At 48.7% G+C, this 25783-nt stretch overlaps 1 protein-coding gene across 12 annotated transcripts in view; it reads right to left on the reverse strand.

Annotated features, from left to right (window-relative positions):
• DNM2 (dynamin 2) overlaps positions 1-25573 on the reverse strand; it is a 59160-nt gene extending 33587 nt beyond the window's left edge. For 8 of the 12 annotated variants that reach the window (XM_073318858.1, XM_073318856.1, XM_073318853.1 and 5 more), the window contains exons 1-4: positions 25308-25573; positions 9507-9580; positions 590-739; positions 137-340 (exon numbers count right to left, since the gene is read on the reverse strand). In XM_073318858.1, the coding sequence (XP_073174959.1) occupies positions 137-340; positions 590-739; positions 9507-9580; positions 25308-25468 (589 nt within the window). In that variant the 5' untranslated portion in view covers positions 25469-25573. The remainder of the gene's footprint in view (positions 1-136; positions 341-589; positions 740-9506; positions 9581-25307) is intronic. The other 4 variants (XM_073318859.1, XM_073318857.1, XM_073318850.1 and 1 more) reach the window with 1 other exon arrangement.
• Between the last annotated feature and the right edge of the window lie 210 nt (positions 25574-25783).

Here is a 25783-nt window from a genome sequence, read left to right on the forward strand (position 1 = left end):
AATAGCACATTCCACTTGGCAGAGCCAGCCGGGATTCCTCACAGTAGCGAAAGCTGCTCAGCAGAACACATGGGAATCCCGATATTCTCCTCCCTTTGTTAAAGGATTATACAGCAGGTGGGTGCGTTTGTTTTACCTTGAGGATCTACTTCCTTAGCCATTTTAAGAGCATCTGAGTTTGCCAGATCCATGTTGGCTGGAGTCACTGCAAGAATCAGGCTGCTTTCTCGGCTGATAAACTGCAAGATCATGTCCTTGATCTGGTACTCAATATCTTGGGGCTGGTCTCCCACCGGCACCTTGGTGATACCCGGAAGGTCGATCAACGTCAGATTCAGTACTGAGGAGAGAGGAAAGCAGAGAGCTCATGCTGTGTGAAGGGAAGCAGAACATTTTATCCCTGCAGTGTATGGGGTAAGGAAGGGGCATTCAAGGGGTGCACAGATGACCAGCTAGGATATTCTGTTTGTCCTCCATAGGTCATTGCAAAGCTTGCTGCGCGGAAACAGATCCTGGTCTTTGGGGACCTTCAAATCTGCCTCTGCAGTGCTGTTTCTTTACTGATTGGAAGAATGGAAGTCTCACTCACCATGTGGTGAATATACCCTCAGGTTGATGGGAACAGGAGAGATTCCTTTATTGGTTCCTGTCACCCGGTCTGTTTCTGCTTCGATCTCCTGCCGAACCTCATCAAAATCCGTGAACTTTTTGGATTTGCAGTGCAAAAACTCAGCATATTCTGGAAGAGAGAGACCCCCCAGGTTTGTAATGAAACACACTGGTTTGCAATTAGCCTTCCTTTACCAGCAAGAGGGCTGAGTTCAGTCCCAATGTAAACAGACCCAGGCCCCAGCAAAATTGCTGCTTACACCAAGCCTGAATGTGGCCCTTGCTCTTTGAAGCTCAGCAATGCAGCATCAGCTCTACGGGAGCCCCCTGAGCTACATGCCAGAGAAGAGATGCTGGTGCAGAAAGCAGTCATGAAGTCACACTACACTTTGTGAGCATTATGGGGATTCAGAGCTGGGGGCAGGAAGACAGGACAGTCTAATGCAGGAGTCGGGCCAATCAGGAGAAGGCAACAATGTTCGCTAGAGACTGATTCAAAGCCCCACCACATCCACCCAACCCCAGAGGTGACACTTCCTCTCAGAAGCACCACACTTGCGAGTGTACAAAAGTGATGAGAGCTGCCTCTCTTGGTACTGTGGAACAGAACAATGGCCATACGGGTCAGACCAAATGTCTGTCTAGCCCAGTATCCTGTCTTCCGACAGTGGCCAGTACCAGGTTCTTCAGAGGGAATGAACAGAACAGGGAATCATCAAGCGATCCATCCCTGTCGCTCATTCCCAGCTTCTGGTAAGTAGAGGCTAGGGCCACCATCCCTGGCTAATAGCCATTGATGGACCTATCCTCCATGAACTTATCGAGTTCTTTTTTGAACCCTGTTGTAGTCTTGGCCTTCACAACATCCTCTGGCAAAGAGTTCCACAGACTGACTGTGCACTGTGTGAAGAAATACTTCCTTTTGTTTGTCTTAAACCTGCTGCCTATTAATTTCATTTGGTGACCCCTAGTTCTTACGTTATTTACTCCTTCTCATAACACTTCCTTATTTACTTTCTCCACACCAGTCATGATTTTACAGAGGTTTTTCATAACACCAGGAAGTGACAGAATTCTCTCTCTAGCACATCATTTCTAGTGCTCTTCCAACAGCTACCAGAGGGGGGAGCACATCCCCCTAGACCTTAGCTCACTGCTAGAGCCAACCCACATCTGCCTTCCTGTTTGTGACAAGCACCTTGCCTTCAAATTCAGCTAAGCCTTTGGTGCAGGGACCCTGTAGGTTTGCACAGCACAGAGCACAATTGAAATGCTCGTTTCCGATTAGGATCTCCGGGTGCCTTGGGGAAAAAGAAATGGAGGTCTCTCCTTTTAGAGGTCCAGGAGCCCACACAGCAGAGGGTAGGGCACAGAGAAGTAGCTTTCCAAGGAGGACATGGGCCTGAGTTGTTTTGTTCCTCCATCCAGCCAGCAAGCTCTTAGATCGAGGCCCTTTTGTGCTGCACAGAGTGAAACAGTCCTTGCCCCAAAGAGCTGACAATCTAAATCGATGAGGGGTAGGAGGAGAAACTGAGGCACAGAGAAGGGAAGCCATTTTCTCAAGGTCACCTAGCACGTCTGTGGCAGAGCTGGGAATAGAAGCCGGGCGTCCTAGTGCTACACACTGAGTACACTTGAAGAGGGGGTGAACTGCCATTTCGCTTTCAAAGTGAACTTTCATAGACTGTTCCCCTGCAGAGCTTAAACACCAATAATAAACCTCTCTTCCCAAACTAAGGCTGAGAGTCCACCTGCCTTTAAGATTACAGGTACAGGGCACAGCTCAGGACCTGCTTGCCCTTTTAGCTCATTAAGAAGCTATGTTGCTGCCAGCCATAAGTCATGGTAACTGAAGGACAATACAGATTTCTTTCATTATATTAACACAACACCACCTCTTACAGTGGAGACCGGATTAGCCATGCAAACTCCTGCTAGCCCTCCACGAACTCCGTTCTGCTGTACATTAGAGTTGCACTGCTCTAGTCAAGGCCATTATAGAAACAAAGCCACCCCTGAACTGAAATGATTCCTAGTGTCCATAAGCTACGTTGCTCTTGTGCCCCTCACATCAGAGGACCCAAGGCTTGTCTACGCTTGCCAGTTAATTTGAATTAAAGGTAAGCGGTATGAATGTGAAGGGCAAGAGCTGTTCCTGGATAGTTCCATGTGTAGACATGCTCACCCTGCTTTGTAGGTGGCCCTCTCTAGCCCACTGAAGGGGTAGAACAAGGAAGCCCTATTCTGTGGCAAGTGGAGCAGAGCCAGAGGTTCAAGCTGGCCAAATAGTCACGCTGTGAAAGCCAGCAAGCAACCCAAGGAGAGGCACTCCCTTCCCCAGAGGTCACCCAGTTGTGTGTGTTTATTTGGGGCTGCTGCTAATCCAGGATTAAACCGGTCTAGCAGTCTCCTCTGGCTAAGGCGGAAGGAGTGAGGCAATGGAAGGCAGCCGGCTCTACAGGTTAAGGTTACACCAGCCAAGGTTTTTCTTGCAGCCTCTGTGCTATTAGCAGTGGCTCTGATGTGGACATGAAGGGATGCTTTCCTTTCCAGAGGGGAAATGGCCCAGGGGTGAGATGCTGGCACAAACTGGGCATTGGTTCCAGCACTAGTGGTGGCTGGTGAACCTAGACATCAATGCCCGTGTTTGTTTGCAGAAGGACTGTTTGCCTTTCATTCTCTGCCCATCATTTTAAACACTTTATTGCTGGGTCTTCAAGCCCTGAAGAAAGGCTTGAGTCTAACCTGCCAAGACACTCACTGGCTGCATCTGAATGGCTCCTGTGGACTGGGAGGAAACAAATTGCAACATTCTAGGCGCAGGTTCTTATCAGCTCATCGCTGAGGTGTGTGAATGCCAGGTGAGAGTCACAGCATGACCACGTGCCACCAAGCCGTGAAGGAGCAGAGACAGCGGCATGTTTAGCCCACATGACTTGCTCCCATTCAGGGATCTATCAGTATGGCAGGTGTCACTGCCTATCAGCCCTGTTTGGATCTGTGCTGACAAAAGTTCTACATTAATTTCACTTCCAGTGAGGAGCAGCAGGTTAGCGCTGTCCATTCTTTAAACACTAATCCTAGACATCGCTGGCAGTGAGGTGGGTGTCCTCCCAGAGGGGAAACTGAGGCATGGAAGTGTCTGTCTGTCTGTCTCTCTCTCACACACACCCCCCCCACCAGCTCTGCCACTGGTGTGTGGTTGTGTGTATGGCGGGGAGGGAGGATGGGGGAAAAACGGACACGGACTCAAATTTTCTTACAATCCAAGTATAGGGTGGCAGGGACCATTGTAATCTAGTCTGACCTCCCATATAACACAGGCCAGAGAACTTCTAAGATAAACGTTTAGACTCCCCACGACTCACACTTCGATACCAAATGCCACTGAGACAAAACACACAGCATCGAGACAAGACCATCCCGCTCTGCAGCCCCCTCCCCCTGGCACAATCTAGGTTAGCAGTGCAAGGAAGGAGGGGCTCTGTTCTCCCCTCCCCCTAGGCACTAATGAATTTCAATAGTTGGACCAAGGAAAAGAAAGTCATACAGACTGAGCCTCGCCTGGGATCCCGTGGGTCACGCTGAGGCGGCTTCCCACCACTGCTATGAAGAGCCCATTCAGTGAATGAGGCCAAGGGGTTTGCAGGCTGGAACCTCTGGGAGAGCAGGCATGCTATCTGGAAAGCCTGATGTCGGGGGCTCTCTCATGATACTGATGCCCCTAACTGGCATACTTGGTAATAGTATTATGGTATCACCTGGGATCCCCCCTCATGGCCCAGAATCCCATTGGGCTAGTGTGACGAAGCAGGACTGTTCTTAATGTTTCCTCTGAATATTGTGTGCCCAGTTTCCCCTAGGCAGTTCTTAAGTATCTAGGTGGTAGGATAAGGGTGTATGGTCGTTGCAGAGCCCTAGAGGGCAAGTGTGTGCAAGGGTCTGGACACAGAGAATGGCAGACACCCTGTTTCCTGGCAACTGATGGCCTGGGCCCTTCCCCCCTGCAAGGTGAAAGCAAAGGGTTGGAGAACAAAGGAATCGGGTGACCTCCTGGCCGGGGAAAGGGACAAAGCCCAGAGGAGGAGGGGCTGGAGGGAGTTTCAGTTTGGGGCTGGCTGGGACATGGAGTGAAGGGCAGACGGGGTTGTCTGGCTCACTGCCCCCCAAAATGGACCCGGCTGAGGGGTCCTGTTCTCTGCACCTACAAGCTCTGGTTTAGACCATGTTCCTGTTGTCTAATAAACCTTCTGTTTTACTGGCTGGCTGAGAGTCCCGTCTGACTGCTAAGTTGGGGGGCAGGACCCTCTGGCTTCCCCAGGACCCCGCCTGGGTGGACTCGCTGTGGGAAGCGCACAGAGGGGCAGAGGAGGCTGAATGCTCTGAAGTCAGACCCAGGAAGTTGGAAGTTGGGTGAGCTGTGTGTCCTGCAGACAGGCTGCTCACAGAAAGGAGACTCCCGCAGAGTCCTGACTGGCTTCATGGGGAGCAGTTCCAGAGCATCGCCCGGGGACCCCGAGACAGCTAGGCACTGCACAAACACAGGCCCTGCCACAAAGGAGCGGAGGTTCTATCAAATGCTAGCTCATGTGACTCTTTCCATGCACTGCTACCCTCGGTGACAGAGGTACAAAGTTTGAAAGCAGCTCTGACCTCACTGGCATTTCCCAGAAGCAGGTCATTTTCTATATGAGGGCAATAAAGTTAGGGAAAGGGTTTATCGCTAGCTCTTGTCACCTGCCTTCAGGGCCATGAGAGCAGGCAGGCAGGCTCTGGTCCCCCAAAATAGCTGGCTGGCTGTGGGGCACATTTCAAAGCCCACGGGAAGTACTGAGTCCTCAGGAACTCCTGGTCTTATCTTAATTTGCTCCGTGGCTTGCACCCATCCAGTCCCAGAGCAGTTTCCATCCAATCAGAGGAAGGCAAGAGGGAAAACAGAGTTGATGATTTGGGATTTAACATCCCGGAGTGTTGACAAGAGCAGCATGACTCCCGGAAAGTGCCAATGCTCCACACTGGCAAGTTCTGCACTTCAAGCAGAACTCTCTCGTCATCACTTGCACGGAGCATTACATTGCAATCTAGCAGAAAACGCAGCAAGATTTGACTGCAGCTGAAAATCACTTCCCCTCCTTTATCTATCAGCCAAAACCTGCCGCTCAGGTTTCACTTTCTCCTGCAGCCACCCACTGAACTGTTAGACCAGGGATAGGCAACCTATGGCATGCGTGCCAAAGGCGGCCTGTGAGCGGATTGTCCGTGGCACTCACGCTGCCCAGGCCTGGCCACCAGCCCGGGGGGCTCTGCATTTTCATTTAATTTTAAATGAAGCTTCTTAAACATTTACTTTACATACAACAATAGTGTAGTTATATATTATAGACTTATAGAAAGACTTTCTAAAAACGTTAAAATGTATGAGTGGCACGTGAAACCTTAAATTAGAGTGAATGAACGAAGACTCGGCACACCACTTCTGAAAGGCTGCCGACCCCGGTGTTAGGCAAAGAACCCTGGACTTGGGTCTTGGGAGATGAAGAGCTTGGAGGCTCACCTTCACCAGTGAGCAATTTTATTGCGGAGACAGCATGTAAATATTAACCCAGCCACATTCCTCTAACCTTGGGGATGCCTTCGAACCAGTGGTTGGCTTGAAATGGCTGAACTGAACTATGCCGGATGCACCAAAAGCAGCTGCTGCCTGTACGTATGCAAGGCAGTGAGCAAATCAACCAGAGACCCTTGGCCGTATTTAAAACGCCTGTGCAAGTCTCCTCAGTGCTAGCAACGGTGCCTGTGCTAAGTTCTAGACCAGTGGTTCTCAACCAGAGGTCCGGGGCCCCCGGGGGCCACAAGCAGGTTTTGGGGGGTCCTTCAAGCATGACTGGCGTTCGACTCGCTAGGGCCCAGGGCAGAAAGCCAAAGCCAAAGCCCTGCCACCCAAGGCTGCAGCCCAGGGCCCCGAGCCCTGCCACATGGGGCTGAAGCCGAAACCTGAGCAACTTAGCTTTGTGGGGCCCCAGGCAACTGTCCTGCTTGCTACCCCACCATGCTGGTCCTGGCTTTTGTATGCAGAAAAGCCGTTATGGCACAGCTGGGCTGTGGAGTTTTTAATAGCATGTTGGGGGGGACCTCAGAAAGAAAACCCCTGCCCTAGATGAGAGTTTAGGGCCCCAATCCAAAGCTCACTGAAGTCAATGGAAAGAGTCTTCCATTGATTTTAATGGGCATTCAGCCCGACAGCACAGTCGCTCCATTGGTAGCGCAAAAAGCACTGCGTCATAGCAACACCAGCTACTCCTACTTGCCTACACTCCTCTGGAAACAAGGCCAGGACTCGGCTGGAAACAAATCCTCTACACTCCAGAGGTCCCTGAAGTTGGCCCTGTGCAACAGACTCCTCCCCAAGCCAGCTGAGACCGACTCACTTGCTGTCCGGCCCCTGCCCTACCCTGCCCGTTGCTGTTGCTCCTCCTCCGGCCTTTGTCTCGCTTCCCAGGCCAAGAGTCACCTGGTCGCATCCCCCTCCGGGTCTCAGGTTACGAGGGGTGGCCACAGCATTCATGCAGGCAGCTGGAGCAGCCCCCACAAAAGTCACACATGCTTATTCCCACCACCTAGACATTGGTGCAATACACAGAGAAACTGAGGCACACACAAAGAGGAGTCCTTGTGGCACCTTAGAGACTAACAAATGTATCTGGGCATAAGCTTTCGTGGGCTAAAACCCACTTCATCAGATGCATCCACTCCATCCATGGCTGTAGACTGTTGTTTTTGCTGATACAGACTAACACAGCTACCACTCTGAAACGTGAGGCACACACAGCATTCATTGAAAACAGTAAGACTTGCATACAACAAGGGAAAATCCCCACTTCTTCATACAAACCAATGAGCACAGTTTGAATGAAATTTTGCTAACTCTTCATGTATTTTGCACACCAGATATCAGGATTGTTGCTCTATGAATGCCACGAAGATGCAGTCACATTTGGGGCATTGGTTTCAGTCAATGCTCCAAAGAGAGAAGTCTGCAAAGCTGCAGTAGCTTTCCATAACATTTAACAACATGCTAGCTTACTGGGCTAGCGATAACCACCTCATCTGCAGATCAATACGAATAGACCCTTGGTAGCTACTGCTCCCTACCTGTTGTCAGGGGTGGCAATGCAAGAGTTAACTGCTGGTGGTCTATTCCCCCACTTCCCTCAGAGATCTGAAGGAAAGTACTCTCTCCAAAAGAATTAGCCCATCTTGTAATCAATACAGAATTCCCACCTGACAACACAGCCTCATGGTGCTTTGCCATCCACTATCATGCATGGCTGTAGACTGTTGTGACTACACTTCTCCAAACCCAAGAGGTAGAGAGGCCCACCCACCCCTCCTGGAAAAAGGACAAAGCAAGGGAATCATCATGCATATTTCATTCAAAGTAACGTACCAAGAGAAATCTTCCCTGAGATCAGGTTTGCTGGCATTTTAAGCATGTGCTCAGGTTAGAGTTGTGGCTTGTTTTTAGCCTTTTCACATTTATCATGATCAGTATCTCTGGGGCAGAGAGCCATGATCCAATATCAAGGTCTGTTTCTACTGCTTCTGACACTCACACAGTAAGGAGCAACAGTTAGAGTGGCAGGAGAAAAGCCATAGGCCAGTTTTATAAGCAAGTTTGTTTCATGAAGAGTTAAAGAAGTTGTGCAAAAATCACACCCCCTCACACCAAGAGAATGGGGTTTGGGATCACTAAATGCTCCGGATCATGTAAGAGAAGCTACGAAGCGTCTCAGTGCTGGAGGTTTTTTTGTTTGTTTTTCTTTAAAAAGCACTGCCTTCACAATCTGGTGGAGTAAATTACACCCTCTCCAAAGTGCAGCTCTGGTAAAGCAGCAACTCCCTGAGCTTATCGCTGGGAGAACAGGAATGGCTGTGTTAACTGACCATGTCACAGTATCAGCAGGGAGCTCAGCCTGACAGCTCCATTTGGTCTTTTACATGGGAAGAGATCAATTTGCCCAACTCTCTCTCTGCTCTGAAGAATAGCAGCATGAATATCAGTGATTGCTGCATGACCCAGGAGGGACTGAGGACGGGGACAGAGAGGAAAATGAAAACTAACAAGGAAAAGGAAACTTTCAGGTAATGTTAATGCCTGCAGTGTTAATGCCTGTGACATGGTCAGTGCTAGGACCCCTGCCCAGACCAGAAGTGGGTTTGTTCTCAAAACCTTTAGGGCTACAGCTGGTTTTCAGACATCACGTATTTCTGAGATTTTAGGCTAGAAGAGACCATTATGACAATCTACTGCACTATAAGAGGCCAGAGTTTTGTGTTTATGAAGGACTGGATTTGTTTAAAACAAATCAGAATAAGTTCATATGGACTAATCGATACTGCTTAACTTGCAGTGTAAACTGACAGAATAATGCAGAAGTTATTTGCCATAGAGTTTCCACCCAGTGATCTACGCCTGTGGTAAACGTTCCTGATTAGCGGCATGCTGAAATGACAGTACTAACGCCAAATTACACAAAACAAGCCTCCTAGCTCATTTGCCACTTACAAGGCAGCTTTCATCTCCTGAGTGCACGTTTTCTTTCCAGCAGTTTAAAAAAAAAATCTTGTCCCACAAGCATTAAGAGAGCCTGAGCTGTGCCCTAGTCATAAACTTGTTAAGTGGCAAGACTACAAGGGTTTCAAACACAGACAGACATTCAAACAGACTTGCACTTTCTCTGATCTGCTGTAAATATTGAAAGAAGTATTTGCCAAGGGTACTAGACTTGTTACCCAAATGGAAGAACAAACTTCAAACATCCCCAAACCCATATCCGTAAGGGAACAGCTGGTGTTTTGATTTATGGAGCAACAAGCTGTTCAGCCCCGCACTGTACCTGTTTTTGAGAAGATTAGCTGAAGAATAAGAGGACGTCGGGTGACAATTCCAGACCCACGGGGAAGAAAGTCTCTGTAAGGAAATAAAAGAGATGGAGTTACTCACAAGGCTAAACAAGTAAGGCATTCAGATACTACAGTGAGCAGTAGCATACTAGCACCTTATTATTTGTATAATGGTAACACCTAGAGACTCCATTGTGACAAACCCTGTACATGCTCCTGGCCCTGCTGAGCTTGCAAGTGACTTATCTGTAAAATGGAGATTTTGGGAAATTGAGGTACAACAAAAGACAGACGCTGGGGATCTGTGGCAGAACCCAGCGCTCCAGCCACAAGACCATCCTTCCATTCAGTTTTTAACTTAAGTTAGTCTCTCATAGTTACAGTTCTGAGAGAGGAAAACAGGAAAGAGGCTGGACCCTCATTACAGGAATGAGTTTCTCATATTCTCCTGACTACCAGAATACAACCTCTCCTGAGGCCTCTGGAGAGGATGCTGCCAGATTTTTGCTACAGCAGAGCTGGTGTAGATAGAAGGAGCTGTATTTACATGCACATCATGCTCTGGTACAGGGGTCGGCAACCTTTCAGAAGTGGTGTGCCGAGTCTTCATTTATTCACTCTAATTTAAGGTTTCGCATGCCAGGAACACATTTTAACGTTTTTTAGAAGGTCTCTCTCTATAAGTCTATATATTATATAACTAAACTATTGTCATATGTAAACAAGGTTTTCAAAATGTTTAAGAAGCTTCATTTAAAATTAAATTAAAATGCTGATCTTACGCCGCCGGCCTGCTCAGCCCGCTGCCAGCCTGGGGTTCTGTTCACCTAGGCTGGCAGTGGGCTGAGCAGGGCCTGCGGCCAGTACCCTGGCTGGCAAGGGGCTGGCAGCCAGAACCCCAGACCGGCAGCGGGCTGATCGGGGCCGGCGGCTAGGACCCCAGATCGGCAGCGGGCTGAGCGGCTCAGCCCACTGCTGGTCTGGGGTTCCGTCTGCCAGCTCCTGCCAGCCAGGGTCCCAGCTGCTGGCCCCGCTCAGCCCGCTGCCAGTCTGGGATCCCGGTCCTGCCCACATAGAGTGGGTACCTACCTTCTCCCTGGTTCTAGCCCATTCTCTTCCTCTCTCTGCACTGAGCTGAGGGTGGGAGTGCACTGAGCACAGGGCTGGGGGTGAAGGAGCAGGCTGGGAGTTGGGGTACAGTGTCTGGCCAGGAGCTAGAATGAGGGAGGGGGCTCAGGGTTGGGGCAGGAGGTTTGGGAGTGAAGTGCTTACCTGGGCAGCTCCCATTTGGTGCGAGGGGAGCAGGTGGGAATGTGGGGGCTGTGTGTGTGTGCAAGAGTCAGAGCAAGGGGTGTGGGGGGTGCTGCAGTCAGGGCTGGGGTCGTGGGGAGGGGTGCAGAGCAGAGGGTGTGGGCTGGGGTCGTGGGGGTGCTCCCAGCCCCCTGCCCTGAGGGGCTCACAGCAGGGTCTGGAGGGGATATACCCTGATTCCACCCCCATTCCCCAAGGCCCCGTCCCCACCTCTTCTCTGCCTCCGAGCACTGGGCTCCGCTTCTCCCCCTCCCTCACAAGGGCCATCAGCTGATCGGTGGCAGGGAGGGAGAGGAGGAGGGGCAGGAACCCAGCATGGCAGGGGAAGGGGAACAGCCGGCAGGACCAAGCTTTTTCAGCCTGCAGGCGGGGGGGGGGGGGGGCATGCAGAGAAGAGTGGGCCGGGGCGGGAAGGATTTTTAATGGCACGCTGCTGCCTGCCAGAGTCCTGGCCTGGGTTCGGCAGCAGGCTGAGCGGGGCCGGTGGCTGGGACCCGGCAGGCAGCAATGTGCAATTAAACATCGGCTCGTGTGCCACAGGTTGCCCACCCCTGCTCTAGTATCTGGAGAGACAAGAAGCACACACTGTGAAACAGAAGGAGGGAGGGACAGCTCCCGTGTCCTCAGGTTCCCTTTGGCCTTACAGCTTGTAAGTGGCTGATATCAAGGTTCACAGCAGAAGGGTCTGGTTTTCCAGTCATCAACATTTTAATAATGATCAGATTGCAGCGTTGTTAAAAAGTGTGTGCTCATCATGGCGAGCTCAAAGACAGACTGTTTAACAGGGGAAAGACACTCAGTCATTTTCTTTATTCTTGGAAGCCACCCAGGCTAAGTGTTTCGAGTTATTTCCCAGAAGGGCTGGATTTCTGATCAACTGCAGAAGAAGACAAAGAGCTGGCAACACTCCTTGGACACAGACAGAAGTCTTGGAGCGAGTCACCCCCGCCCCTTTCTGTTGGGGAGAAACTCAAGTGGGCAGAGCCATTGTGAGAGGCCTACATGTTGGACTCTTCTGCCTGGAAATCATGCTCCTCCACATCCTGGGCATGCTGTTTTGTTAGAGACAATTACTGAAGACTGAATGGCTACAGTTCTTCTCTATGACAGCACTGAGAACAAGAGCTGCTAGGGCAGGAGTGAGGGGCACTTAATGCAGGTTTTCTGAGCAGTTCTTTTGTCTAGCATTCATGGCTTCACTTGCTTTGAAATGGGAAAGAGAAACGCTCCCTAGGAAAGACTGCACTGAGAGCTTTCCCATTTGTTTCAACCAGACAGAGCCATCTGGACTTCTCCAAATCCCCCTGCAGTGGGAAGCTTTTGGTCTTCCTACTCCTATCGCTTCCACTATTGCTGTGATGCTCTGCAGCTGTGCCATTTGCTCCCTCAGATAAGGGGTAAGATAAGCACATCACCAGTATGAAGAAGCCTGCTAGGCATCTCCACTATTTTGCCCTTTATTTAGCTATTACACATGTGAGTGACATTTGTGTACAGGTGTGTTAATTCTGCATACTAGATGTGCAAACTGGAAAGCCTGGCACACTGGGTGCCCTCATTAGACCCCAGGGTTAACAGGCTATGGCAGTTTTCCGCTCAGGTCTGTTTCAGGCTGCCTGCAGACTCAAGACGACGTCAGTGGGACCCCACTTCACATTTGCAAGGTTAGCATCCAACAAGTGGAAGCTTGAGTTGTGCAGAATCTGACCATCATGGGCGGCAATAGGGGCCAGCTCCGAAGACCAGGCTGGGAGCGGACACCGTTATGCCCAGCTGGTGGCCTGTGCGGCAGAGCCTCACAGCTCGGTAGCAAAATGTGGTCTTGCAGCAAGCCACACAGAGCGCGCTGCATGAAGAGAGCGGTGCTACACCTGGCCCAAGCACAGATAAGCTGAACTGGGGTAGAGCCGAGAAAATGAGCCGTCCGAGCAAGTCCAACGAACTCTTCACACCAAGCACGTGGAACAAACATCTTCCCACGAGATTCTGAGGACATAACGTCTGCTCCTGCAATAGCCACGGGCGGAAACCAGCAGGAAGACCAAGTGCTTCGTTTGTCATGGAGGTCTGCTCTCCTTGGTTTATTTTCCCTTGTGCTTCGCTTTTCTCTAGAGCCACCTTCCAGCCACAACCCCCAGAATAACCCACGATATGGAAGTCTCACACCAGTCCTTACATGCCATTTGGAACATGATCACTGTTCTCTGGCTCCCGATGTGGGCCAAGCAGCCACACACTCCTTCACAAATCAGCAACTGGCTTCCTGCCACTAACTTCTACTCCAGCCCCATCTACTCCCACCTTAAGGGAGGGATCAGACGATCAGGGTTGGAAGAGAACTCAGGTCACCTAGTCTAACCCCCTGCTCAAAGCAGGGCCAACCCCAACTAAATCATCCCAGCCAGGGCTTTGTCAAGCCAGACCTTAAAAACCTCTAAGGATGGAGATTCCTCCACCTCCCTAGGTAATGCATTCCAGTGCTTCACCACCCTCCTCATGAAATAGTTTTTCCTAATATCCAACCTAGACCTCCCCCACTGCAACTTGAGACCATTGCTCCTTGTTCTGTCATCTGCCACCGAGAACAGCCTAGCTCCATCCTCTTTGGAACCCCGCTTCAGGTAGTAGAAGGCTGCTATCAAATCCCCCCTCACTCTTCTCTTCTGCAGACTAAACAAATCCACTTCCCCCAGCCTCTCCTTGTAAGTCATGTGCGCCAGCCCCCTGATCATTTTTGTTGCCCTCCACTGGATTCTCTCCAATTTGTCCACATCCTTTCTGTAGTGGGGGACCCAAAAACTGGACGCAATGCTCCAGATGTGACCTGACCAGTGCTGAATAGAGGGGAATAATCACTTCCCTCGATCTGCTGGCAATGCTCCTACTAATGCAGCCCAATATGCTGTTAGGTTCTTGGCAACAAGGGCACACTGCTGACTCATAGCCAGCTTCTTACCCACTGTAATCCCCAGGTCGTTTTCTGCAGAACTGCTGCTTAGCCAGTCGGTCCCCAGCCTGTAGTGGTACATGGGATTCTTCCGTCCTAAGTGCAGGACTCTGCACTTGTCCTTGTTAAACCTCAGATTTCTTTTGGCCCAATCCTCCAATTTGTCTAAGTCATTCTGGACCCTATCCCTACCCTACCCTACCGTACCGTATCTACCTCTCCCCCCAGCTTTGCGTCATCTGCGAACTTGCCGAGGATTCAATCCATCCCATCATCCAGATCATTACTAAAGATATTAAACAAAACCAGCCCCTGGGGCACTCCGCTTGATACCGGCTGCAAACTAGACATCGAGCCGTTGATCGCTACCAGTTGAGCCCAACGATCTAGCCAGCTTTCTGTCTACCTTTAGTCCATTCATCCAATCCATACTTTTTTTTAACTTGCTGGCAAGAATACTGTGGGAGACGGTTTCAAAAACTTTGCTAAAGTCAAGATATATCATGTCCACTGATTTCCCAAATATCCAAAGAGCGAATTATCTCATCATAGAAGGCAATCAGATTGGTCAGGCATGACTTGCCCTTGGTGAATCCATGCTGACTCTTCCTGATCACCTTCCTCTCCTCCAAGTGCTTCAAAAGGGTTTCATTGCGGACTTGCTCCATGATTGTTCCAGGGACTGATGTGAGGCTGACCAGTCTGTAGGCCCCCGGGTTCTCCTTCTTCCCTTTTCTAAATATGGGCACTGTATTTGCCTTTTTCCAATCACCCAGGACCTCCCCCGATCACCACGACTTTTCAAAGACAGTGGCCAATGGCTCTGCAATCACATCAGCCAATTTCCTCAGCACCCTTGGATGTATTAGATCTGGACCCATGGACTTGTGCAAATCCAGCTTTTCTAAAAAGTCCTTAACCCGTTCTTTCACCACTGAGGGCTGCTCACCTCCCTCCCCATACTGTGTTGCCCAGGACAGCAGCGTGGGAGCTGACCTTGTCTGTGAAGACAGAGGCAAAAAAAGCATTGAGTACTTCAACTTTTTCCACATCATCTGTCACTAGTTTGCCTCCCCCATTCATTAAGGGCGCCACACTTTCCCTCACCTTCTTCTTGTTGCCAACATACCTGTAGAAACCCTTCTTGTTACCCTTCACATCCCTTGCTAGCTACATCTCCAGTTATGTTTTGGCCTTCCTGATTACACCCCTGCATGTTCGAGCAATTTTTATATACTCCTCCCTAGTCATCTGTTCAAGTCTCCACTTCTTGTAAACTTCCTTTTTGTGTTTAAGCTCACCGAAGATTTCGGGATGGTTTGTTCCCGCACCCTCAATAAGGCTTCTTTAAAATATAGCCAGTTTACCTGAACTCCTTTCCCCCTCATATTGGCCTCCCAGGGGATCCTGTCCATCACTTCCCTTAAGGGAGTCAAAGTCGGCTTTTTTGAAGTCCAGGGTCCATATTTTGCTACTCCCCTTTCTTCCTTTTGTGAGGATCCTGAACTCCACCATCTCATGGTCACTGCTGGAGACCTGATCTGTTTGTTAAAACCCATCTTAAACATGGGTGATAAAATAAGACCATCTCTCTCAATAACCTGTTCCCTGTTCTGTTTGCCTCTCTCCCATTCACCAGGGACTGTTGGAATTACATTATACTGTCCAATTCAGGAGCCTGATCTCAAAACATCATGCACCTGCATGACACTTTTATACCAAGGTTATTGGGGCCCTAGAGCACCAAGATACATAAATGATAACATTCTGTTCAGAAAGAACGGGAACATGGCTGCTATCATCAGAAGACATTCCAAATACCATTTTAAAACTGTTTGGAATTGGAGTGGCATACTCTCTGTATTGGACCAGAGAGCACAGAGATGATTGACATACCATTTATCTCTAAGGATGTTCTGGTCCCTTTTTCTAATTAGGAAATGTATGTTCTTTTTAAAAGGTTGTTTTCATTGTGGGTTCAGTGTCTGGGCCCCATTAACAGCAGCTGGACAAGCGGAATTAAAAGCAGTGTAGAGGGAGCCTTGAAATACAATTCTAGAAACCTTAGGTTCTGTCCATACTATGATTAAACCATGCTATGGACTAAATGGGAGAGACTAGGAAAGCCCAGAACCACTTTAAGGCCCATGCACTATTTGCCCAGTTAATAAGTTGGGGGACAGGAAAGGCCCAAGATAAAAGTACAGGCTACCTCTACTGGCGGCCCAGGGGGGAAATGTTTCATTTCTGTGTTCTGTAACTAGGAGACCAAAAGGTTTCTTGTAACCCATGTTTGTTTTGTTTTTCTAAAAGGTGACCCCTGAGCAGGCTGCGTAATCCAGCCTCAACTCAGAGTCACCCACGTTCTCCAGGGCAACCTTCTGAGATTTCATTGGGGGCTTTATCTTTACAAACACCCCCCCCCCCCCGTTTCACCTGCTAAATCTTTGTGATTTTTGCCTTCAGTGCCCATTCACTTCCCTCCCCTACATAACAGAAGTTCATTTTGAGCTCTATTTTAAGATCCTTTTGTGCATGAACCTTGCTCTTTTAGACTGTAAAGAGACACACCCCCAATTCTCTATAAACGGTTAGCTCTTTACAATACCATATTAATCTGTTACAGTGCAGCAAAGCAGAGGTTATTAACATAACAAGCTGCACTTCCACGGATTTTTGTCTAGTCTTCCATCAGGTTTAATAGCATGAGTACACACAAGACTTTACACTTTTACAATAATTAGTGCTCACAACCCCAGTGACAAAGGGAAGTGGGACTGTACTGTGAGTCAAGGGCAGAGGCAGAAAACAGAACCCAATTCCTGCTGCATGTTAATTTCACACAGTGCCAAAGGAATCAGGCCATACAGCACAAACTTGTTTGCCATTAAGTCCCAGGGTCAAAGGTGAACATGGTTTGATCATGCAGGAGAATGCAGGGTGACCTTCTATTTGAATGTAAAGCTACAAGGGAGATTCTGTATCCGCTGTTTAACAAGAGATTACTTTATTGAGGGGGAGAGGGAACTCCTATGCTGCAAATGAGATGTAAGCCAAGCTCTGTGTGGTACAGAAGCCAGCCCATTCCTAAGTGGTGTCCATGAATGGCAGGGTGTGGGCGTTTTACAACTGAAGGGCGTTGCCACATTCACTTCGGTTCAGGCACGCTTATCTCGTGGGCAGCATAAATGGGAGTCTTCTTATCCATGAGAAACTTCAGTCCAGAGGACGTGCCAAAGGGGACTAGGACCCTACACAAAGGTCCTTTCCCCATTTAAAATACTAGGGTCGAAATGGCTCTGTTGTACATAGCCATCAGGCTTAAGTGAGGCAGGAACTGGAATAGCCAGTTCCGAGAGCTGTTAGTGGCCAGGGTTTGAGCATGTGAAAAGTATATTTCAAAAGCCAACGGAAGTCGGTCCAATAAAAGACATTATCTCACCCACCTTGTCTTTTCAAGGCACTGCCACAGCATACAAGACTTCCTTTATTGCTGCTCTGCACCTGCTAACTTGCCTCCAGTTTACCCAATATCAGCCCATCTAGCTTACTTAGCTAGATTGACAGGGCAGAGGGCCACTTTCTGAAGCTAGCAGGATGCCACTTAATACCCATCTGTTACTTGCACCATCTCCATTAGCAAAAGCACTTAAAGTCAGCTCCCTATCCTCAAGTTTCTTTGTATTTCACCACTTGGAAGGTCTTGCTTGCACTTGTCAGGCTCATGGCTCCGTGGCTTCCCTGCACTAGTCTCCTATTAGGGATGAAGTGGGCTGTAGCCCATGAAAGCTTATGCTCAAATAAAATTTGTTAGTTTAAGGTGCCAAAAGTACTCCTTTTCTTTTTGTGGATACAGACTAACATGGCTGCTACTCTGAAACCTGCCACTATCGATTTCAGAAAATCTTGAGACCATTTGTTGAGTATTACTACCCAGCAACTTGATGTAAGAACCGGTCATTTGTATCTTTATCCTACCCTGAAACATCAAAATATTCCATTGGCATTGTTCTGGAAGTTGTCTCTCTCTCCACCTTAGGCTAGATTTATAAATACGTATTTATTTATTTGTTGCCTATCTGATCCATTTCCTCTGAAGCGCATTGCTGTTGCGCCAACATTTCACTATTAATGGTGGACTGCACGTGTTTTACTAGAGATTGCAGGATGCATGCGGGATGAGTACAGAGCTGTTCAGAAGCACAACTTCTGCTGCATTTCACCAGAACTGAGGTATTTAAAGTTGCCAAGAAACTTCATCTGCATCCCTCCTGGTTTCATTAATGTTTTATTTACAACCACTAACAGTATTGATAACATGTTATGAACAAGATATAATGGCCACATTGACAATATATTCAAGGAATCAAATGTCAATGGACAGACCTCCCAACTGTGTGGCTCACAATGACTCCATTGTGATCCTCGGGCCCAATGAGCCAAGGACCCACTACAAGTCAATGGTCAAATTTTATGTAGATTGAAATGTCTTTTACACTTCCATTTGTCAGGATGTCACTGACAAAGCCACTGCAGGGCCAGTGGGAGTCTCAGAGCATTTAACACATTTGTACTGACACTGTAAGGGTTCCAAAGATGGATTAGTCAATGCACATTTCATTGTGACATCAACAGGATGGGTTATAATACTGTTCATAATGCAATTTTAATGCACCACTTTATATTTCCTCTTACACGTTTCTCTCCATAAGACGGTTGAAGTGATTCATCTCTATCGAGAGGTGCATTATGATTGGCAAGATCACCCACTATTCTGTTTCCCCTTGGGTATTAAGGGCAAAATAGCTTCACCCTGAATACATTTTAATCCCTGCATCTTATTAGAAGAATTAGCATACTTACACTGGCTCACTTCCTGCTCTGCGACAGCCTCCTTATGTGACCCTGGACAAGTTATTTTGTCCATGTTTCAGTTTCCCCATTGGTAAAACGGGGCTCATAAACCTTCCTTTGTCTCATCTATTTAGACTGAGAGAACTTCAGAGCAGGGGCTGTTTTCCTGTGTCTGCACTGTGTCCAGCACTATGGGCTCCCCATTTAATTGAGGCCTCTAGGCTCTATCACAAAACAAATACATCAAAATTGATTTTGAATAATTAACTTATGTCACAAGGATCCAAACCCCCTCACTGTGCCACTCCACCCCCCAATTATCTTTGGCAAATAAGCTAAATAAGCCTCGAGGCTTGTGATTAACCCAAGCAGGTAAAGCAAAGCATTCTCCTTGCTTTCTGAACAGGAAGTACTGGAGCTCAGCTGCCATTACAGCCTGGGAACACGCTCTGCTATCAAGGGAAGCGGACCTGAAATGTTACCTCTCATTACTGCTAGAAAGTGGTAGTTTTTCCAGGCATCTCTCAGGATTTCTCTGTGCCTAACTAATTAAGGCAGCGCTGAATTTAAGGTAGCCTGAAATGTGGTGGCGTCACTGGAGAACCTTGCCCCTTCCTCCGACACTTCCGGGGACAGGATACTGAAATTGCTCGGCCATTAATGACACACTTCCTAGGCCATAATTTACAACCCACACATTAGCTGGCCCTCCAATTTATTACTATTAAACCAGACCAGTATGATAGAGCAAACAAAAATCTTAAAGGGTAATTTACCAGCATAAAATATTTCCATTTATAGACAAGAGGGTCAGTAGTTTCATAACACAAAAGGATGGACATTTTTATAAACAAAGCTGGTAAATTGTTAGATGGAAACTGATCAAAATAATTTCATGTATTACTAACATTAGCCATTATTCCAATATGCCATGGTGAGAGCCACTGAAAAGCGAAGTTTAAAAAAAAACAACCTAACTGACTTTTCTCTGTTGGTGTCCCTCACATTTCAACTCTTCACTCAGCTCCCCATAAGCTTACCAACAAACAGGACTGGTCTATTTCACCACCTTGTTTTCATGCATCAGCCCAGTGCTATTCTGTTTGGATTGCAAATATCCCCCAGAGATGTTGACAACCAAACAAAGACGATTTACATAGAAATTACTTACATTTCCATTAAGTGTTGCAAATAAAACTCAAAGCCTATGGGCTCTTAAGGAGGTTAGATGTTTGGTTTTCTATTCAGGTTCTTTTAGGACACTCATCACCGTCAGGGCCAGAACCTGCATAAATTTAATTTTACACATACAAGAAGTCCTGTTGACATAAATGGGACTACTCCTACAAGTAAAATTAAGCAGGAGCTTAAGAGTTCAAAGGTTCTGGCCCACTAGCGATTTACTTTAAGCTTGTAAGCAATGTTGTTGTAAGGATGCAGACCTGAAGAAGAGCTCTGTGCAAGCTCAAGAGCTTGTCTCTCCCCATAAGAAACCGGTCCAGTAAGATACCACCTCACCCACCTTACCTTAAGCTTGTTAGGTTCACTATCTACAACAAACGTTATGCAGCATGGTTCTCTCTGCATCCCTCCAACGGCTCCCCCTTGTCTACTGCATCAAACATAGGCTGCTTGGCTTCACTTGCCAGGCATTTATGCCTTCTCTCTCATTCACTAGATGTCAACTTCCATCTCTGACCAGCCAAGATCCCAGCACCCGCTTGTTACATTTTCAAACAAGCCCCTTCATGTATTCTCCCCCAGCTGCCCCTCGCATGTGGGAGCAGCTCCCTGTAAACATGTACAAAGCTCCCTCGTTGTCCTGTTTCAAACTCTGCTTTGTTGTGATGCCTACAAAGACTTAACAATTAAGCTGCTGGTGTGCTGAGTGTACTTCTTCCACACTGACCCATACGGTCTCATTGTTTCCTTTTATTCACCCATCAATCTGTCTGTACCCACCTGTCATTTCGTCTTGTACCTAGATTGGAAGCTCTTTGAGGCAGGGACCATCTTTTTGTTCAACGTACAGCACCCTGCACAACGGAGTCAGCATTCATTCCGAAAAGCCTGAACTGTCCAACATCCAGCCCCCACCCTCTCTCACACAAAATATTAGATCTGTCCCAAAGTAGACTAATCCAGGTCTATCTCAGAGTAAGTGTACAGCCTTCATTCAGATGCAGAATTAGAACATGGAACTTAGTAAGCTTTTGTATTGTTGTAACACGTAGCATTAAACATGGTGCCATAATACAAGCAGATGGTCCCAGCCTTGAACTTCTTACAATCTTAATGCTGGGTTACCTGTGTCAGGGCTACTAATCCCTTATTCTGAACCCTACTGCAAAGCAGCAGCTAGAACAGAATAGCACTCTTATAACTATAAAAAGAACAGGAGGACTTGTGGCACCTTAGAAACTAACCAATTTATTTGAACATAAGCTTTCGTGAGCATCAGATGCATCCGATGAAGTGAGCTGTAGCTCACAAAAGCTTATCCTCAAATAAATTGGTTAGTCTCTAAGGTGCCACAAGTACTCCTTTTCTTTTTGCGAATACAGACTAACACGGCTGTTACTCTGAAACTTATAACTATAGGTATTTAGAGCTACATTCCCTTTTAATTTTGTCCCAAATGCTTTTGTAGTTATGTAGGGAAAGAACTACATGAAAGAGAAAAGTGGAAGGTACCATGCCATTGTTATTACCACACAGTAAGAATCTTCTTGATCTTGTGGCTTAGAGTGTTCAAACGCTACTTTGAGGACACCAAGTGAAGGCAGAATTCAACACAGACATAATAATTACCCTCAATTATGAACACAAGGGCCTCACTGTAATACAAGATTCGTGTGGAAGATTCCAGGTTACCCAAAAAAAAATTTTTTTACAAGGATTTTGCCTCACGTAAAACCTGCCTAATTCAGACACATATTGAAAGAGATTCTATAGATTTTGGTTAACCCCTTATTAAAGGCCTCCTTGTTGAAGGCTTAAAAGCCATGAAACAAAGATTTTTAAATTATGGTGCTGGGCTTTCAGTGTCACTATAATTACAGGCTGCCAGTATATCCATTGGCAGCTTTTGAGGAGATAATAACATGACCATGTTGATCCCAGTTGGGACAAAGCTTGGCGCAATGCACCAGTCCAGGTGCAAGTTTTGTTTTACAAAATTGGATTTCAATTGATCCAGCTGCCTTTTATAAATCTAGCAAGTAATAAAAATGGAATCAGCGGGCTTCCAATTCCCCCTACCACAAACACCTCTTTGGAAAGCTGTTAACCCAAAACGTGGCTCAAACCCATGTGATAATGAAAGACCAAGCATTAGATGCCACACCACAAGGCCCCAGATTCTGATCTCAAACATATGGGCACATCTGGTCACCAACCTAGGAAAATTTTAAATAATGAAAAGGTTTAACCACAGGAGCAAGACATTGAAAAACCCCATGTGACCTTCTTCTAACAGAAAAAATAAATTATTGGTCTGAGATCATTGTGATTAAGAGGCTAAAGCATCCAAAAATGTAGGGAAAACAGCCCAGCCTGAGTCAAACAGAACACTGCTTTTTGGAAAAGAGATGAAGGCACGACTTCAACCCAAGCAGAGGCATTACAGAGGATGGGGGGAGTGGAATTTCAGGACAGAGTTTTAGGCACACTCAGATAGTCTACATATCAAGAAGACCCTAATACAGCATCTGCTTTAACCCAAATGGGGCCCCACTGTACTGCGCGCTTTACAGACATATTAAGAAGACATCCTTGCCCAAAAGACCTTATGCAGTCTAAAACAGGACTACGGGTGGGAGGGGAACAGAGCCTCAGAAAGGCAACATGACAAAGTGACTTGCCCAAGATCACCCAGCAGGTCAGTGGCAGAGCAAGAACTAGAACCCAAGCCTCCTGACTCCCAGTTCAGTGTCTTATCCATTGGACCATGTGCTTCCCAGTGTGCCTAATTGATCTTTATTGAAACTATCTACCATCCGATACCGTGAGGCACTACTGGAGATACAGATCCTAGATATACCCCTTTAGTTAAGTTGTTAGTACATTATAAAGAAATCCTACAAGTAGCAAGAGTCACACAGTTACCAGCCCTTCACCACCATCCTTTAAAGCTAGGACAAGCTGTAGAAAAGGCAGAGATTAACACACACAGAAAACTTAGATCACTCTAGCAAGACAATACAGCTTCTTACAAGTCCTAATTTGTGACCTAAGAAGTGACTTTGTTCCCCAGGTCACAGGGGTTAGGCACTGTAGAAGCAGAAATTATTAAAAGCTACTATTCATCTCCAGAGAGTCAGACAGGTGTAAGTCAAGTCTTTTAAAGCTTTGGGTTTTTATGGAATCTGAAGTCCACTTGTGCAGTAGCTACCCGCTGTCACCACATTACCTTGACACTATCACCTCAGCCTCTCCCCAACCTCCCCACCTTGTCTGTCAAGCCCACTTGTTGCATTTTGTCTTTGAATGTGAACTCTCTCAGAGCAGGGGCCTGTTTTAGTCTTCCCGGATCCTGCAGCCAGATCCAGAAAGGGTGGGTCCCATGCAGAAGCCTAATGACTCCAATACAGGTGTCTAGTCTCCAGTCTGTGCGTACACCGCACTAGCAGACCCAATTTGAACTGAGACCACTGGACATTATTGCCATGGCCACAGCAAAAAGATTGAAAACACAGACTCAGCTTTAAGTCTAAGATTAACTTGAGTAAATTAATACAGTCACGTTGAACACTATTAAAAATAACAGGTTCCAGTTTCTAGAGGCCTTTTACTAAGCATTGCTCTCAGGATACCTTGTCAGCTACTTTGACATAAGACTTCCCTCCGCCCCCTTCCGACACTTGTTCTCCTGTAGATCCTTGTACAATTTTTAAAAGTGTCTTGCAGGTAAAGATTAAGGAATTCAAAGATGCTGACATCAACCCAAATTAATCTGCAAGGTAAGTGCCAGTCAGTAACACAACAACCCAAGCTGCTCCATTTCTCACTGGTTTGGAAAACTATCACTGGACTGGGGACCATCACTTCAAATTACATAGTCCATTCAGTACCATAATGCAGATCCAGTGTCTTCAGGGTATACATGAAAATTTGTTTAATGTACAATCAGTAATATCAAGCATGGTGCTGGCTCCTACCAGTACAAAGGTTAAAGACATTCCTCCTTGGAGCATAAGGAATTAAGACTGATGTTAGAATAACCCTCCATACCAGCTGGCCTACTCTGCTCATTTCATGCATCTCTAGCTTCTTGCATCATGAAGGATCCCAACGGGCATTACAAGTTACTGGCCCCAATTCTGATCCCATTGACTTGAAAGGGACACAGCTTAACCACAAGACAAACAGGATTACCCCTCTTCTCTCTCTGGGGTAACATAACAGCACACACCAGGATAACCATGGAGATGGAGAGGGGAAGGGATCTGGGGACAAAGACAAGAGGGTGGCGCCTGGGACCTTATGAAAAGCACCATGGAGTCTTTGAGGAACATATAAAGTGGGCAAGACCTCAGCTTCTGCTGCAGGAGCCAGGCAGTTAAGGAAAAGTTGTTTTTTGGCAGCTCACAGTCTCCCCCCATCCTAAGATGCAGTCCCAGCACCTCACAGCCTGCAAGCCACAGTTGCAAGGGTCCCTTCAGCAGGCACGAGGCCCACAACATGTGGTGCCAAGGTCCTCAGCCCTGCTCTCAAGGTTCAGGAGGGTGGGAGGGACTGGGGCAGGCCCAGTGTGAGCCCCACCTTAAGTCACAGATAACTCCCACCCCATCCTCCAACCACCGAGGTGCAAGAGGACAGCTCAGTAGGAGCAGAATCCTGCATCTCCCCCCGCCGCAGGCACGCAAGTCCTGCTACCCGGTCAGGAGGGGACACTCCAGGGGAGTGCAGAGCTTCCTAACCAGATAGGGGGAGGTGCCCCAGCCACTGGGGCAGGGGACAAATGGGGGGAAGTGTCCCTGTGTCCCAGGATTGGGGGCACACGCCCAGGGAGTGCTCCTGGGCCCCCACAGATGAGGAGGGAGGTGCCCCCTCACCTAGGGCCAGGGAGCAGCCCCTCCCCGCCCCAGGCAGGGCCCGGGATGACAGGCCAGAGCCTCCGCCCCTCAGCCAGCCGGGAACTACCACGCTCCACTGCTATTCACACACCGGTCTACGCCAAGTGCGTCCACTGAGGCGCCCTCCCCCCCCTTGGAAAGACCTCGGTTTAAGCCATTGGCGTAAGGACCGCCCTGTCCACACAAGGCTCCCAGGCCAAGCGCGCTCCCAGCCCCGCCATCGAGAAGGGGCTCGGCTACCACCGCCGGCGTAAGCACACCAGCGCGCCCTACGCCACCCGCGCACGGCCCCGCGGGCGCCAGGCCCCCCGGGCGGGCGCAGCCAACGCAACCGACGTAGGCGCTCTCCGCAAAGGGGGCCGCGGCGGCGGCCTCGCGCGGCGCGCAGGACGTTACGCCGCCGCCGGGAGAGATTCACAGACCCCACCTACGCCGGCAGCGTAGCATCCTGGCCGTGCCCCTCAAAGCGGTCTACGCAGACGGCGTACGCGCGCGCCCGCAGTCTTCGCCCGCGGAGTTGCGGCGAGCTACGCCGCGCCCTGGCCGTTGCCGGGGGGGGGGGGGGAAGAGGCAGGCCCCCCCCGGGACCCCCCCCCGGGACTCACCGGCCCACGAAGTTCTCGAGCACGGAGCTCTTGCCGGCGCTCTGGCCGCCCACCACGGCGATCTGCGGCAGGTCGAGGTGGCAGCTCTGCCCGATGGAGCTGAACGCGTCCTGCAGCTTGTTCACCAGCGGGATCAGGTCCTCCATGCCCCGGTTCCCCATGGCGGCCGCGGGGCCCGGGCTCCCCGCTGCTCGGGCGGCGGCTCTGGGCGGCAGCCACCAGACTTCCCCTCAGCGTCTCCTCATCCGGCCCCGGCCCCTACCCCTTCCCTCCGCCCCGCCCCCGGCCCGTCAGCGGCCGCTCCTATTGGCCGGCACCGCGGTCACCCCCGGGGGTCTAACCCAAAGAGCGGTCATGCAGCCCGTCATTCAATCTGAGGGGGCGGTGTTTAGCGGCCCTCGCCTACTTTCCGCATGGCTATTGGTCGCTTTTCCGGTCACTCTTTTCTTCCGCCCAATGGAGTTCACTCGTGACTT

This window comes from Lepidochelys kempii, chromosome 20 (assembly GCF_965140265.1).
Source record: "Lepidochelys kempii isolate rLepKem1 chromosome 20, rLepKem1.hap2, whole genome shotgun sequence".
Lineage (NCBI taxonomy): Eukaryota > Metazoa > Chordata > Testudines > Cheloniidae > Lepidochelys > Lepidochelys kempii.